The sequence below is a fragment of the Malus domestica genome, chromosome 13, assembly GCF_042453785.1.
Source record: "Malus domestica chromosome 13, GDT2T_hap1".
Lineage (NCBI taxonomy): Eukaryota > Viridiplantae > Streptophyta > Magnoliopsida > Rosales > Rosaceae > Malus > Malus domestica.
The window spans coordinates 19537501-19554881 of record NC_091673.1 but is presented as its reverse complement, the minus strand read 5'-3'; the positions used below and the strand labels follow the sequence as shown (position 1 = coordinate 19554881).

Below are 17381 nucleotides of genomic sequence, written 5' to 3'. Positions count from 1 at the left end.
TCTGCATCATAGAACTGGTCCAAATGGTCCTCTGCGACCGGGATCTTATGGCAACCTACTGAGTCGGTTGTCCCTTCTTTGGTGTACACGAGTGCCATGCTGCTTTTGTCTTTGTATTCCAGTCTAACCTTGGCACTGGCAATGTAGGTGATGGCTTTGGTCTCGTACCCAGCGTGGCAAGTGTCGTAGTAGACTTTCCCCTCTACCGTGAACGGGGTCTTCATGGGACGCGTGGCGGTAGTCAGAGCCGACAACACGCACAGAGCAATTAGCATAACCAATTTTTCCATTGAAGCCATTTTCAGTCTTTTCACTTCATTCTAGCAGAGAAATTTGAGAAAGAAGAAAATTGAAGAAACGAAATGTTGATGAGCGAGATATATGAAAAGAGAGAGGGGTGATGAGAGAGATTTGGAGCTTTTCCGCTTTTGGGTTTTTGTTTTCATCAGTGCCTTCAGCATCCCAACAACGTCTCTCTCGCTCATGTGCTCTTCCTTGCAAAGGCTGACACCGTAGTTCCACCAGTGCTCCCTATACCCAATCCGGAGCTCCTCCATGAGTGCCCAGTAGTGAGATTTGTAGCATTAAGCCCACGTGCTCGGACTAGAACCAGTCTCGTCTTTCACTTCGTCTAGCCCATTTACCATGGTCTGATAAGTGAGCAACGCATCCCTAGTAATCATGTCCCTCACGAGCGCCACAAAGTACTCATCAGGGAGCTTGCTGGTTCGATCACGAAAGGCTCGAACCTGACCTAGAAACTTTTCTTCCAGAAGTGATGAGTCGGTCAAGAATGTGCTAGGCTGTCAGCACCGATCCACCGGTTTTAGGAATGAGAGGACGTGTTGCTCGGCCCAGCCTTCTAGTGACTTGAACAACTCAGCTTTTTTCAAGCGGCAGTGAGTAGGCCTTTTGCCCAGTTAGAGGTGGCGGGGAAGCTGTGGCCACGTGAAGGTCATGCAAGAGTTTTGGTGTCAATGTAGAGCGAGGTCTGCATGGCTCAAATTTGTTTCTTTTGCACTGCCTTTCCTTCTATTCAAACCCCTTATTTCTTCCGCACGATCACCCGCTTGATCATGATTATTGTGAGTAGAAAGTAGGTCACTTGCAGGTTGATCACCAGAGAGGACGCTGATCCAATCAATGTCAGGTAGAATCTGGACTTGGTGATGATGAGGATCTGGAAGAGGATAAGGGTTGTCGAAAAGGTTGATGGAGAGAGATGATGATGAGGGAGAATTTTCAGAAGGGGTGACCGGTGTTTCTTGGGTTTTACAGATCCACGGTGGACAGTGGTGAGGTTGTGAAGGTTTCATAGTGGTGAGATGAAAAAAATGAAAGAGAACCGACATAGCTTTTCGTGTCGTTTCCCACGGACAGTGCCAAATGTTGATGCATAAAACCGGAGGGATCTTGGAACAACGTAAATCCGACCGTGAATCTGCAAGAAAGTAAAGAACACAAGATGTATCGTGGTTCACCCCAATGTTTGGGCTACGTCCACACTGATGTTGATTGTATTTCTCTGTATGAATGTATGGATTACAAGCGTGAAGGGGAGTCCCCCAAAGAAAGAGAAGGTTTGAGAGAGCTACTCTGTGAGGATGAGAGCTCTAAATATGAGAGCCTCTGTTTGGGGATGTTAGGCTCCCCAATTGTGAGGGTGAGGAGCCCCTTTTATAGACTAAGGGCTCCTCACTTATTACATATTTGCCCCTTCATTTATTATATAATTACACTTGAGTCTTTCGAGTATTTATACGAGGTCTAAAAACGGAGGCCCTAAGTATGGTACAAACAAGTTTTTAAATATGTTACGAAGAGACAAAAACATAAAAACAACTAAAGTGCAGCCCAAAAATATGGAAACAATGTTTTAAAATACTAACTATACCCCTAAAGCTTTAGGGCTATTGATAGAACCCAGCTCTCACGACTCTAACAAAATTAATATATGTCATAAGCTCAACTCATCCTCGACTATTTCTACAGAATCAATTCAACTCGTCCTAGACTATTTTTACAGATTCAATTCAACTCGTCTTTGACCATTTTTGTAGAATCAGTTTAACCCTTCTTCGATTATTTTTACAGAATCAGTTCAATCTGTCTTCGACCATTTTTGCAAAATCAGTTCAATCAATCATCGACCATTTTTCAAAATCAGTTCAACTTGTCTTCGACCATTTTTTCATAATCAGTTCAATCAGTCTTCAACCATTTTTTCAAAATCAGTTTAACCATATTCGGCCATTTTTGCAAAAGTTTATCCCGTCTTTAACCATTTTTGTAGAATTAGTTCAATCAGTCTTCGACTATTTTTACAGAATCAGTTCAACCCGTCTTCGACAATTTTTTCAGAATTAGTTTAACTCGTCTTCGACCTTTTTTTGCAAAATCAGTTACCTTCTTCGACCTTTTTTGCACAATCAATTCAACTTGCCTCGACTATTTTTGCATAATTAGTTCAACCCGTCTTCAACTATTTTTTTGCAAAATCAATTTAACCCGTCTTCGACCATTTTTGCAGCAGTTCCAAATACATGTGGAATTAGTTTTGTATACTTTTCTAGTAGAATCAATTTATATATTTTTAGTAGAATTAGTTTATTACAACATAATGTCGACATGATTTGAAGAGGGAATAATGTCAAGGGGAGGGTTCGTTGCTTTCCATTGTGATTCTATCAAACCTTTGATACATTGAGTCATTTTTCTGAAAAGTAACTATAAACTCACATGAATGGTGACAAAAATATACACTATATTTTAAGGAACTCCATTAATTTTTAAACATTTTAAGGAGAGACATAACACAAAAATACTTAAAGCCCACCCCAAGAACATGAAATTATTTAGGCCTAATCGGATAGATGGTCCTCGTGGTGATAAGTTTATCGGAAGATAGCTTTCGTGGTAAAAAAAATTAGGATTTAAACCCTCGTGGTGTAGTCCGTTAGCAAATTTAGTCTACAAGTGATTTTTCCGTTAATTGTCCGTTAAAGGTGGGATAAAAATGTACTTTTTACGTGTTCTTCTTCCTTGTCTCTTTGCGTTTCCTCGTCTAGCTGGGTTTTGATTTTGGGGCTTTTTAGGATTTTTAATCACAAAATTTTGAATCCCCAAAATTTGGCGCCCAAACCCCAAATCAAATCGCCGCCTAAATTTTCAGTAATACCAAAATCCCACATCGACTTGTGAAATCCGAAAGCAGAGAAGAAAATGCCGACTGTGTTCATCGCAGTTCAGTGCTGCCAATGCTCCACCATGCAGGTATGTACATGGCAACTCCACCATGCAGGTATGTACATGCGTGCGTGTGTGTGTGTGTGTGTGTGTGTGTGTGTGTACAAACACTTGAATCTGAAACTTGATGATTTTGTTTGGCGATGAATACTGATTAAATTTGCAGGTGAAGCAAAGGAACAAAAGCAACAAGTGGACATGCGTCGTCTGCAATCAGAAGCAGTTCGTCCGCCAAGTGTTTGCTCAAGGTCCAGTGGTTGGAGACCTCCGCCTCTTTGTCCAGTCCTCCAACATGTCTCGCTAGTTCGTCCAGCAAGCCCATGATCAATAGCAACAACAAGAGCGACAAGAACAAGATACTCTTATTTTTTCTGATTGCTCGTACAAGATTGAAAAGAGAAGACGAAACGACTGGACCCAGTACCTGGATCCTGAGGACATTGATCCCTGCATTTAACGGACAATTAATAGAAAAATTAGTTATGGACTAAATTTGCTAACAGATTATACCACAAATGTTTAAATTCTAATTTTTTTGCTACAGGGGATATCTTTCGATTGCCTCATTACCACGATGACCATTTATCCGATTAGGCCAATCAATTAAATGTATGTGTCAAAGTGTGCAGGGATGTGTGTGTGCGTGTCCATAAAGAGAGACACAAGTGTATTTGCATATTTTATAACAGATTCTCTAATTGTAATCATAATATAAAAGGGAATTATTATTAACACTTTAAAAATCTTATTTTATACTCCTCAGAAATGTATTTTTCTTTCTAATTATAGAAAGTTTAAAATATTAAATGAGATTTTTAAAGTGCTAATAACAATTCTCTATAAATAATCAACCAACCATATTCTAACCTTTCTTTTAGGATTTTCTATATCAAAGTCCCTGCAATCCTGCACCATTTGTACCTGCATCCAATAATTATGTTTATACCAAAGGAGGTGGATTGTCTGTCCTTCCATTTTCATACTCTTCTCATGTTCTCATGTAATGTGTGGTCACTGTTAAGCTATATCAATATTTTATATTAATTTTTTATAGAAATAATAAAACAAAAAGTAATAGAAATATAAAATGTTGACATAACTTAACCGTGATTACATAAACAGAAAATGATGAGGAGAGTATGAAAATAAGAGGCAGAAAATTCACCTCCTATACGAAATTGTGTTTATTAAAAGTCTCGACAATAATTGCTTTGACAATCAAACAATGACCTGCAAAAGCTTCGTAAAAAACAAAAATGAAACGATTGACAGTACGAGAAATACTGTTTAGCCAGTAACCCGAAATCCATGGTAGGTTCAACTGGGTTTAGTATTTGAAAGCGCAACAGTGAAGAAATTGAAATGGATGATGGGCCATTGAGCAAGGAATCAGGCTCGCACAAGTAATCTAGATTTGCAATTGGGGATGATCGGCAATTAATTTACACGTAAAGCTCTTGACTTTCTCTGAGGGGTTGTGTTTATAGTACAGTCTGGCAAAACGGTGGTGGCAGTGGTTGAGAAAGCTACAGTCACGAAGCCGGTGATGGCAGCTACGAGAGAAGATAAGGGAGCAACATAAGAAAAGATAGAGCGAAGGGTATTTTGGTAACTTAAACTTCAGAGAAAAAAAAAGTTAATGATGTCATATATCATATGTGTTAATTTTTGTATTTTCTTGAAATGTTTAAAAAATGTTGTGTTTTATATAAAATTAAGTATTAAAAGTAAACTCTATATGTAATTTTTCCTTAATGATTATTATTTATTTTCTAAGAAATGTGAAGATTATAATACTTGTAATTTAATATTATCAAATTTTGGTATTATTTAAAGTAATCAATTTATTTAACATTTGTTAACTCTTATTTTTTTTTTCCTAAAAACAACCTTAGTATTGGGATTTTTTATTTGCTAGGTGGGCTATAACAATTAAAAATGATAAAATAACCCAAATGATTATAATTTTTTTGGGTAAATCTCAGTTTATTACCTTCAAGTTTCGTGGTTTTCAACATTTGGTACATAAAGTTTTTTTCGTTTCAGAATCATATCTAAAATGTTAATTTTGGGACAGTGACTGGGTTTTTAATGACACGTGGACCCTTAATGACACGTGACACCCAGTCATTGTCCATATGAGCACCACGTCATTAGTTAAAGGGAGACTTAACAACCAGACTAACTGATGTATGAGACTGTCCCAAAATTAACTTTAGGTATGACTCTGGGATGAAAAAAAATTTATGTACCAAATATTGAAAACCACGAAACTTGAGGGTAGTAAATTGATATTAACCCTTTTTTTTTTTTTTGAACAAATGCTATTATCTATACTAAGGGGGAGAGGGTAGGCTTAGCCTCACAATGAGCTAGCAATGTGGTTCAAATTTTCCTTTGGTAAGAATCGAACCTTAAACCTCTCACTTGAAGTGAAAAAAGGATGTCACTAGACTGTAGTAATAAGTGACAAATGATTAGCATTTCTAAGCTTAAGAATTAAAATTCTCGCTATGCTACAACCCATTGGAGCCTTGTACTTGGCTCCGCCGTTGAATATTACTAACAGAAAGTGTCTATTATCTTTACAATTATTGAATCAAATAAATTAATGGTTCATTATGATGATGTTATTTTTATCAAAACACATAATGACTACATAGTCTCAAGATTAAATATATATTTTAAGAAATAATTTTTAAATGATGATATAAAAGGAAGATTTTCAATTATGACGTGCAATAAGGAATATGCTCTTATAAGGAGAGCAAATGGGGTCCGACAAGGAGCGCAAGCATTGTCTTTTAGTGTATGTCAAATGGCTATAAAGTTGACAAACTTGCTCGTCACTTCCTACGTAACAAAATAAATTATGCACAACTATAGTACCAAATCCGTAAGAAATCGTAGAAGATCTTCCAATAGGATCATCTTCGGATTCTTTTGGTAAAAATTTTAGAGATTTGTAAATCGTGTTCGTTCATCGTACATTATGCGGTCAATTTTTGTTAGGTATTGTTTGTATTTAGTTTTAAATAAAAATATTTAAAATTATTTCTGATCGCATTATATACGATGAACTAATATAATTTATGAATTTCCAAGATCCTCACAAAGAAAATCCGGCTAGAATCCGGATTCAAAGATCCTCTCACTTCCAGCCCACCAAATGAATGAAACTGCATTTGAGTCCATGTGGCCATTACGCGAAATGATTAGCTCATGTAATGTTAGCGTGCAACTAATTAAAATTTGTATTTAAGTTTCGGAAAACGAACAATTCATACACGAAAACCGTTGAATGATAATTTGTAACAATTGTTACGTGTACACATAATAGTTTTGTTTATCATCTTGGGAATGGGAACTAAACATTCAAAAGGAATTAGTTTTTTTTTTTTTTATTTGGTTCAGCAGGTTGTTTTTTAGTACATCGATAGTTTACACTAAAGAGAGAGAGTTCGCTTAAGCCTATAATAGGCAGTTTAATTTGATATCGAATTCACCATTCACGATATTCGAATTTAAGACCTCTTACTTCCAAAAGAAGAAAAATATCATCAGACAATAGTATTGAATGGCTAATAATGTTCAGCTGGTTGTTAAAGTCAAAGTATAAATTATGTTTTTCTTAAGAGAAGTACAAAACATATTCCTCAATATCTAATGAAAAAATATTGGTGGCACCAATGTCAACCATTATAAATCTCCATAACCGAAAATATGAATCTTCATCCGGAAATTAAAAGGGAACTTTAACGAAAAGCACCCGGTACTGTTCACTTTAACGAAAAACCACATTTTTACACTAAAAAGTCAATCATGGTACTATTCACTTTACCCTTTATTTTGTCCTTATCATTAAAACTCAAAGTTTTCAAGCTCTTTTCATTAGTTTTCCTAAATTAAAATGCAAAACTGTAGGTGCATGCAATTATTTATAGGGAACTTTAACGAAAAGCTTCCGGTACTGTTCATTTTAACGAAAAACTACATTTTTACATTAAAAAGTCAATCATGGTACTATTCACTTTACCCTTTATTTTGTCCTTATCGTTAAAATTCAAAATTTTCAAGTCATTTTCATTAATTTTTCTTTATATATATATGGTAATTCTGTGGACCAAGTCGGCAAATTGTAAACACCATTATAACCAAAACTTAATTGAAAAGGGCCAAATTGATGAGACAAGAAGATTTATGTTTTGTTTGAATGTGGAAATTTAAGAATATTAAGAAATTTTAGAATGACGGGAATTTAATGACAAAATTTTTTTATTTAGAATTTGTGAATTTTTCTTATTTGATTAACTTAAAAGAACAATGAATTTGAATACGGAATTTGTTATTTTTAAAATTTACATGTTACTTGGAATTTAAACTTGTCAATTAGAGGTCTCAAATTCCAATTTTTTTTCTACACGAAAATTCTAAATTTTTAAGATCATGAATCCAAATAAGGAAATTGGTTTATGTCAATTTATAAATTCTGATTTTTAACAAAATCCCAAATTTATTTATCTCATTTAAACATAGTATTGCTATTCCAGAAAACGACATCTGAAAATATTTCTGGATGTACGTTGCCAAACGAAAGATGACAATCAAAACTAAAGCCAGCTATATATTATACGTAAATATGCTGAGCCATGCAAATATATCAAACCTTCATGTCAACGTCCGCTATACTTTAAAGCGCGTAAACTTAAGTTAAAATTTGATTTATACCAAACATGAATTCCCAGCTCCCGGCAAAGATGGAACGGATACCCCACTCAACGTGTAGGCCGGTGGGACCAGGTGTTGGTGTCAAAATTCACACAGTTTGGACTAAATTCAACACGTTTTGCTCTTGCTTCTGGTCTCAGATCCACATGATAGCTCAGGTAAAAAGAAAAAAAGAAAAAAAGAAAAAACTTAAAAATTTTAAGTTTTAATGATAATGACAAAATAAATAGTAAAACGAATAGTACCAAGATTAATTTTTTAGTGTAAAAATATGGTTTTTCGTTAAAATGAACAGTACCGGGAGTTTTTCGTTAAAGCTTCCAAAGAAAAATAGGCATGTCGTTGAATGCTGTGAATAGACAGTGATTGTGTTTGGGTGTGTGTGAGGGTTGCGTATAAAACCAATTTCTTAACAAAAAGATTGTACATCGAGTGGGATGTTGGCTGAATTTAGTGTGGATTAGTGTGTACTTTCCTAAAAAGTGAGTGAAGGAGAAATAGAAACTAAAATGAGAACTGAATGTAATCATAGATTCAAGATTACAAACGTTTACAAAAGTAAAATCTAGGGTGATGGGTTGAGCTACATGACTTGAAAATAGACTAAAGATGTAAAGAAAGCAGTAAAACTCTAGCAAGATTCAGGCTATGATGTGCGGAATAATGCTAAAGGGGTCTACGGGAGGAAATCAGGGTGGTTGGGCATATCAATAGAATCATACCACAGGGTGGCAAAGCTGTAAGAGTTTAGATCTCAGGGATCATATACAGTGTTAGATCTCATGGATCATATACAGTGTAAGAGTTCCCATCACCATAACTTTCTTGAGAATGGTATGCACTTGCCCCAGTAACTCCTCCTCCTCTCAGTTCGTGTGAGAAGTAAGAGCAAGTCCACCCCTAAGGACTTTGTGCCAGCACCCAACCCATTTATCCACTCCAGTGAACAGTAACATACTCCAATGAACAGTAATAGGCCAATGCATCTCCATCCCTAAAAAAATGCGCTGGCACAAACGATCTCCACCCTTACAAAATACGCTGGCACCTAACCCATTTAAAATATTTTTAAAATTTTTCTAAAAGAATAAAAAAATAAAATAGTTTTAATTTCGGATAGGATTTTTAACGAATCTCGTCACGCCACGTGTCATTATCTGAACGTACTATTTTGTGAATAGATTTCCGCTAAGATTTTCAACCAAAGCTTCCACGAAGACATTTTTTTCTCTCAAAGTGTAGAAAATATTGAAATGTGGTGTAAAGGTGGAAGATGAGGGTTAAGTATTTATAGAAAACAAAAATAACTTTTTTTAAAATTTTCTGTTTTTTTTTTAATTTTTTTCTGTATTTTTTAATAATTTTTTATTAATTTTAATGTAGTTAATTAATCTGGACCGTTGGATTTGAAAATTTTTCAAATCCAAGAGCCAAGGAGGTGCCACGTGGCCAACGGTAATAAATCTTACCGTTGGGCCTTTTTATTTATTTATTTATTTATGTTTGGGGGAAAAAACGTGGACCGTTGATCTGTGAACCGACGGTCCAATTTAAAAGTAAAATTTAAAAATTTTTTACCGTTGGAAATCCAACGGTCTAGAAAACTAGCCGTTGGAAATCCAACGACACATAGCGCGCCACGTCGACTCCCTGGTGAGAAGTGAGTGCCCCGGTGCCGCAGGCCCAACCTGTCGGCCACTCGTGCCCACGCGCGCGTCAATTGCACGCACCTAGCGTAAAAAAAATTTAAAATGCCGTCTGACGCCACGCTGGCGTCAACATGGCGTCAGATGGATAGGGCCACGCCTCAGTCAATTTTGGATTGGGCTAGAGACTGGCATGGGCTGGGTGCCAGTCAATTGAGTCAGCTGGAGGGGATTCACTAGGGGCTGGCCTATTTTTTCGGCTGGGTGCTGGGCAAAAAGCCCTCCGGTGGACTTGCTCTAAAAGGTAGAGTAGTGAAAGTTGAAAACTTTCTACCCCCTTTTCTGAACGAGTTCCTAATTTCCAATTTTCTACGAAAAAGTTTCACTTTCCTTCCATACTTTTGCTATGGCTCCCAAGAAATCTGCTTTTGCTGTTGATCAATTTGAAGACGAACTATGGAGATCTGGGCGATGCTTGGCCTGTTTTCGAGACGAGTCGTTGTCCAAGACTCGCTCTTGCGTTAAGCTCACTTCATTGCCCTCTTGGGCTTGTTTAATTAAAGGGGTGTGATATCCACACATCCCATTTTACTTCTCACACACTTTTTAAATTTTCGGCCGTCGGATCGGATGAATTGAAGAAGATCAACGGACATAAATTATCAAGAGGTGTGTGAAAAGTAAAATGAGATGTGTGGATAGCACACTCCTAATTAAAACCATGTCCAATAAGTAAGGTTCTAAAAAACGTTAGGCGGCAACGAGAGGGAACTTAACGCTTAGGTGGCTAGGTGGGACCTAGGCGTATTTAAGTAAATTTGATATAAAATTGATTAAATATACTTTATAATAAATAAATGATATGTTTTTCTTTTAAAATAATATATATTATAAAGTTGTTATGTTAGTGTATTTAATATAAGTGGTCTTAAAAAGGGAAAAGAGTATACAGTAATACAAAAAATAGATAAGAAAAAAAAAAACGATGATTGATTTAGGTGACATAAAAAGAAAAGAAATAAAAGAATATAAAATAGTGATAGGAAACCGTGCATTGCATGTAACCAAAACACGGATGGTGGGACCAAAAGAACTCATCTGGTCCATTTAACTTAGAAAAAGAAGATGGAGGTCCCCACTTGTCCATCTTCTTCTTCCTTGCAACCCTGCAACATAATTTCCAGATTCACACTTTTTTCCAGACTATGGCGACTTAACATACGCTCGCGTAGGCCTACTAGCCTCTACCCAGCCCCACCAAAACCGTCATAACTCCGTCTAGACCCGCCTAATCGCGCCTAGCGTCCGCCTAATACATTTTCCGATTTTGTGACCGATTACAAGTTAATCACGGCAGTCAGTCTCCATTCAGCGCCTAGATCTATTTTTAGAACACTATCAATAGTCCTAAATAATTAATTCAATATAATTAACAATTAATTATATCTAATCATCTAGGTTGACATTGCTAGAATTACCATAGGTGTGACTTAGCAGGGCAATGAAATCAGATAATGAATTAATTTAATTCCACGAACCATGAGTGTCACTTAGCAACATTTTATGGCTTTCTGGATTAGTAGAAGTATACGTGAAATAATCATGATACTTTTTCTAACCTTGATTCAAGTTACAATGCTATTCAGTTTTTCAATTATCCATATCCCAATCAAGATTTATGTGATATGAAATTATGTTAAATCACATATAGATATCCATGATCACCATGATATATATGTTCAAGCAGTTCTTACAAAGATAGCTTGATAAATAGTTACTCTAGCTAGAGATTTATGAGATTGACCTCTAAGTGGCTTCAAGGGATCCCTGCTTCTATTGAAAAATTACTAGAAGGTGCCAGATCCTTATTGGCGTTCATGTATCTCCATACTCATACATATGAACCCGAGTATCAGATTATCGGGTCTGGGAAGTAGTGAGGGCTTTGAGGTGAAATCAAAGTTAAGCATAAGATATCTACAACTAGAAGCTTTCTAATGTGTGACATGTGGTAAACATCCATATGTTTAAGCTTCTTGGGCGGTCATTGTTCAACGAACTTGTTCAACAAAAAAAGCACCTGTATATTCATCACGTGTCCAACACGCGTAGAAGGAGATCATGCTAATTTAATGTGATATACACCGGCCTTTTCTAATAGTCAATATCCAATTGACTTTCCAAATGGCTAGGAACTTTATTTAAGAATGAAGTGACTATGGAATACAAGTCTCCCTACCCTAACCTCGTTGCTCGTTGATGACATTGCTTCCATACCTTAAATTATGGACTCATCCATAGTATATTATCTCCATAATATAAGGCCAAACTCATGAATGAATTAATCTTGCGCTTTATTAATGAATTAACATGGAGTTGGAGTTGTTACATAATATCTAATATTGCAAAATTGGTTTTTAGCACACAACTTCAACAATCTCCCACTTGCACTAAAGCTAATGCTCACAATGAAGCACACCAAAACTATCTAGATGTCAATCAAGCAGCTTCTATGTTTTCGCCTCAATTAGTGATTGGGTTCGCTACGTTATATGCAGCATTAACTCTTATACCTAAACCACCTTCTTCTTCACAGATTCTATAATCTCGTAATTAACGATGCTTTTTTATTTTTGTTTCGATGATTCATGAAATCGTAGTTCCTTGGATTGAGCTAATGCCCCATTTTAATCACCTAATAATATCACTAGTGATTCAATAGTACGAACATTGACAAGTCCAGTGATGAACTTCATTATCCAAAACAACTTTTCGATTAGCATTGAAGCAGAATCATATTTTGTTTCTCAGATGGAGAGCGTTATGCACTTCTGCATATTGCTTCTCCAACTCATAGCTCCTTCATTCAAAATGAAGACACATCCTTGTGTGGACCTACATTTTGTAGATTTCATATGGTCTGAATTAGTGTAGTCTTTCACAAACAATATTCCCTTAGCATTTTTGTCCATACACCAACATCAATGTCTCAGTACCGATTCAATAGTAATTCATGCTTAGTTTACTAATTTTTGTTTTTGTATATTAGTGATTATGTAGTCTATAGTGCTTATGTTTTTTTTACTCAACTCAAGATGAGAGCATAAATCACTACGGCTTTTAGTGGTGGGAAGTGTATTCTCTCAAACGTGGACAAGATATACATAATTAATGCTTTATTCTTATCTTTTTGTTTTAGTTTTCTTCACTTGCCTAAGTTGCACTGATTCTCCCTTCAGTTCACTTAGAATTCTATCACCCCTGTCCTTTATTTGGCTAAATGAGTCAAAATTTCTTCCAATTCTCATTTTTCAAATGAGAAGATGTAAACACACATGGATAGGAAAACCAACTAGGTTAACAACTGGACTAAAGTGAAAATATAACGAAACTATAAGGACGACAGTCTAACAAAAAACTACAGGAACAAGTGAAATTTCAGGTAACTATAAAGTCTATTAGTGCAATTTGGTCTTCTTTATTTTATTGTGAAGATTGCTATAACAAGAAATTATTCATGAAGGATTGACAATGTGTGTTCTGTTCGAAGAAAAAAAAAAAATTTCTCCAAAATTTTGTCCGTTAAAAAAGAAGAAGCTCATTAGTGTAAGGCTCCTTCGGTATTTTTTTGTTTCCACAAAAAACAGCTTCACTTCTAAATTAAGCAATAAAAAAATGTTTGGTAAAAATAAAATATTCACCTTATTTTAAAAGCAGCGGTCTTTAGACAACAATTTTTAAAAGTAACATGTAAGTTGCATTTATAAAAACGGAGTTGAGCATTTGATGAATATTTTCAATTCTTGTAATACCCTATAAGTTTTTAAAATGACATTGTTTAATCTTCTACACACATTTCATCCCTTGGAAAACAAAATGACAATCACTACCTACCTTACAAACACTAACCTTACACCACCACCGCCATTACCGCCACCATTGTTGTTATCACCTCCACCACCATTGTCGTTGCCGCCACAATCGTAACCGCCACCACCACCACCATTGCCATCACTATCGTTACACTACCGCCCCTGCCATCATTGTTGCCACCACCACCACCTAACCACAACTGTCACCACAACCACCACAACCACAACCACAGGCGCCACTACCATTTCTACCACGACCCCTACTACTATTGTTATCTTTACACCAAAACCACCACATTCCACTATTGGCTCCACCACCATACCTCCACCTTTGTCGCTACCATCACCACTACTGCACCATCACCATTGCCCTCACCACTGTTGTCATTGCAGATTGACCACAACTCCCACAACGTCTATTTTTGTCATTATATACAATTACACTTTACATTATAATTTACCAAATGTTTTACACTCACTACTAGACAACAGCTCATTTACCACAACAAATTTACCATGGGCTTTATGCACTTGTTATAAAAAGTTAACATTTATCGTAGGCTTAGTTAGCACGTTATGGAAAATAATATTTTACAACAGACAAGTAGTGCCCTGTTATAATAAAACAATGGGTCACTTTAGTTCCGGTCCCTAATCAAACTAATTGTTAGACTGAAACCTTGTTTGTTTAAATATTTTGATCGAGGTCCTTAGCCTCATTTAAGAGATTTAACCTATGCATTTGTGCATTTAATGTCTCACAAATTATGAAATTTAAACAAATTCAAATAATATTTTTAAAATATAATAAATACTTAAAAATCAATTTTAGAGTAATATTGTTCTTTACAAAAATTATAGCAAAAAAAATGATGTGCCCATAATTATTAACATATTATAAAAAAAATAACTAATGATGTATTTTAAAACATAAAATAAATGCATATAATTAGCATGGGTACATTTAGCCAAATTAAAAATGGTTACAAATACTAATAAAATTTTAAAAATATGGGCATAAAAAGGAATTAATATATGATTACAAATTAAAACTGAAAAGAAAATTGGTACAAACTAAAAAAAAATATATGATAAAAAATTTAGCCATAAATATAAATATACAAAATGTAACGTTCCTAACACTAAATAAATATATTTAGAAATAAAAAATATTTTATTATTGAAATCTAAAAGGAATAAGGTTTTGCTCAATGAAGTAAGAAAAATAAGGATGAAAACCTAATTTTTCCAAAAACAATTTAATACCACATACTTAATCTAACATGTTGTAAAAATATTAAACCACCATGGATCTTGGTCGTGGTAATATTGTTTTTAATCACATTTAATGTTTGTGGTAAAAAAAATGGTGGAATTACACGCATTATTTAAAAAAATTTAGGAGGGATTGAAAAATTTCCCAAAATTTCAAATCTTTGAAATTTCACTGTACTCCTGCAATTCTCAAAATTTAAGTGAAATCCTTCATTTCCTATTACTTTACCTCTCTCAAACTTTTCTCTCATTTTTTATCTTCTCTCCAGTCATCGCCTCTCTCCATCCATGACTCCTCACCTCACCACGACCACCAATTTCTTCCCCTCCTGATGTCGCCCACTCAAAAACCTCCCACTCAAAAACCTCCCACTTTCCTCCTGCAACAACATTAGCAACCTAACAAATCAACCCTAACACAACCTCCATGCTCTCTCCTCCTCAGCCTCACCGCAACAGTGGCGACCATCCCTTCCACTCCACCGTGTCGCTCTGAAAATTAAGGCGGTTCAATTGGAACGAACAGATTTGTAGTGGGAGCAAATGCAATGATGGTGCTACATTCTCTTCGCTGAGGTCGTCCACCTATGGTTCGACAGGTGCAGGTCCTCCATTTTCTCAATTTCTCTATTTTTTAAAATTAATTTTTAAAATTATGAATAATCGTAGCGATAATTTGAAGTTGTTGTTAGTGATTCTTAATTCTCAAGTTGATAGTATTTCGATTTCTAATATGATATGTTTTCCTTTCATTCAAGTTCTTCTTGTAGGGTTAGGAATCTCACTTTCTCTCTATTGAGTGTTATATACCAAATTGTTAAGCATATGTTTTCTTAGAAGCAATCGTTTGATCAACTTATTTGTCATTATGTATTTAGGTGAATTATTCAACCAGGAGGAAGGGGTAGTGGTAGCGGCGGTTATCAAATTATGAATCTTTGTAATACGATTCAAGGAAAAGTGAAGTATTTTAAGTGACAATTGTTTGTAAATGGAGTATTTCGTACTTGATAGATAGTTTCATATTTCTTAGGATAGCTCATTGATTTTAATTGTGATTTTTTTTATGTAATTATTATATTGTAGTAAATGTGCAATCTTGAATATAAATATTATATTATATTGATTAAATAAAAATAAATATCTTTCTATTTAGTTTTTTAGTTTTGAAAATTCTTTTATAACGGGCATTGGTCGTGGTCATTCTATAATCCACAATAGCCATAGTGCACGTGGTGTTAGATCCCAATCTACCATGGGCACAATTCGTGGTTGTATCACACTAGAACCTCATCTATCATTTAGTGCTCAAAAGACCTTCTAAGGACACTCACTATTTCGTTCTTTGAGTAATTTTAATGTACTCATCTATCGACTGAGTCTTACAACTATTATTTTACATGAAAAGCAAGACTCAAACAACCCACCCAAAAACACAAAAATGAAAGAAAAAACTCACTCTTTTTCCAACTTTTTACCCATTGCTCTTTCATAGAGTGGGTTTTATAGTACTAGTCTCCACTGCATACAAGGGCATTGCATATGTTCCTGGGAAGATCTTCTGCACTCTCTTGCTGAAAGAAGTTTCGAATTTGTGTTTTTGTATTGAAAGAAATTAGAGGACTTAAAACAGTTAAACAGGCACGCTACGTCTTTCCGAACAAAGGGAGGTGCTTTCTTCAGAAATCTCCCATCGCAATACCTTACACCATTGCACCAAGAAACGACTGGAGGTAAAGAAAAATGCATATCATAACAATGGAAGACAAGTTTCATGTATAAAGTGAGAGTTAATAAAGCGCATATAATGTCACAATCCATTAAATATGCAGCCTACAACATAACTAGGAAGAAGGAAAATTAAAGAGCATAAACTGAGGTACCCTCTAAACTCTTGGGTGCGGACTCTTAACTAGAGACCAAGTTTGGATACTTCGGAGAACATTTTTTAACCAATAAAATCCAACAAGAGAAGGTTTAACTCAGAAAAAAAATTTGATTGGAGCTCTCATTAGCTTTTTAAAAAACTGTTGAATTAAGGCATGCGACTCCTAAAATATATGGCTTGTTTATCCCATGTTTTCTGTTGGATTCAAGTAATCCAAGTCTTTTATTAGAGTCGCTTTCAAAGTCTTCCTAGATGTTTCTCTACACCTATAACTTCTGTCTTCTGTATATATAGAAAACTCCACAACTAACCAACTCAGATGCATTGTTCATATATTATTTTGCAGTGCTTTTCTAGGCTCAAATCAGCATGGACGATAGTTGGAAATTTTTCTACATAATTCTCTACTTTTTCATCTGTTTCCAACAAATACAAAAATATAAAATGTTACAATGGTTATATACTACGAAGTAGAGCTTCGTACATGGGGTGAGATGAATGGTACCTTGACTTTCAATGGAGTACCGGCTGACCTGCAGCTCTACTCCCAAAGCTAACTTGGCTTCTTATCATATCTGGAAAGAGCGCTTGAGAGACTCATCGACACTCGTCATTGCCCCAGCATTGTCAAACTCACCACAGTAATTTGGTGCCGAAAATATTGTCAAGAGTTTCGTGTCCAAAAAGAACTCATATCCATCTTTGACAACCTGCAAATATAAATAA

At 35.4% G+C, this 17381-nt stretch overlaps 1 protein-coding gene across 1 annotated transcript; it reads right to left on the bottom strand.

Annotated features, from left to right (window-relative positions):
* Positions 1–584: 584 nt before the first annotated feature.
* LOC139190851 (stearoyl-[acyl-carrier-protein] 9-desaturase 6, chloroplastic-like) lies at positions 585–1316 on the bottom strand. Its single transcript, XM_070811339.1, has 2 exons — positions 1110–1316; positions 585–803 (listed from the first exon to the last, which is right to left on the bottom strand). The coding sequence occupies exons 1-2, from the start codon at positions 1314–1316 to the stop codon at positions 585–587; spliced, it is 426 nt and encodes a 141-aa protein (XP_070667440.1).
* Positions 1317–17381: the final 16065 nt, after the last annotated feature.

Coding starts and splice junctions, on each gene's coding strand:
- LOC139190851 (XM_070811339.1), bottom strand. CDS start 1,316: ATGAAACCTTCACAACCTCACCACTGTCCACCGTGGATCTGTAAAACC. Junction 804..1,109: donor TCCTCTCTGGTGATCAACCT/GCAAGTGACCTA, acceptor CGGTGCTGACAG/CCTAGCACATTCTTGACCGA.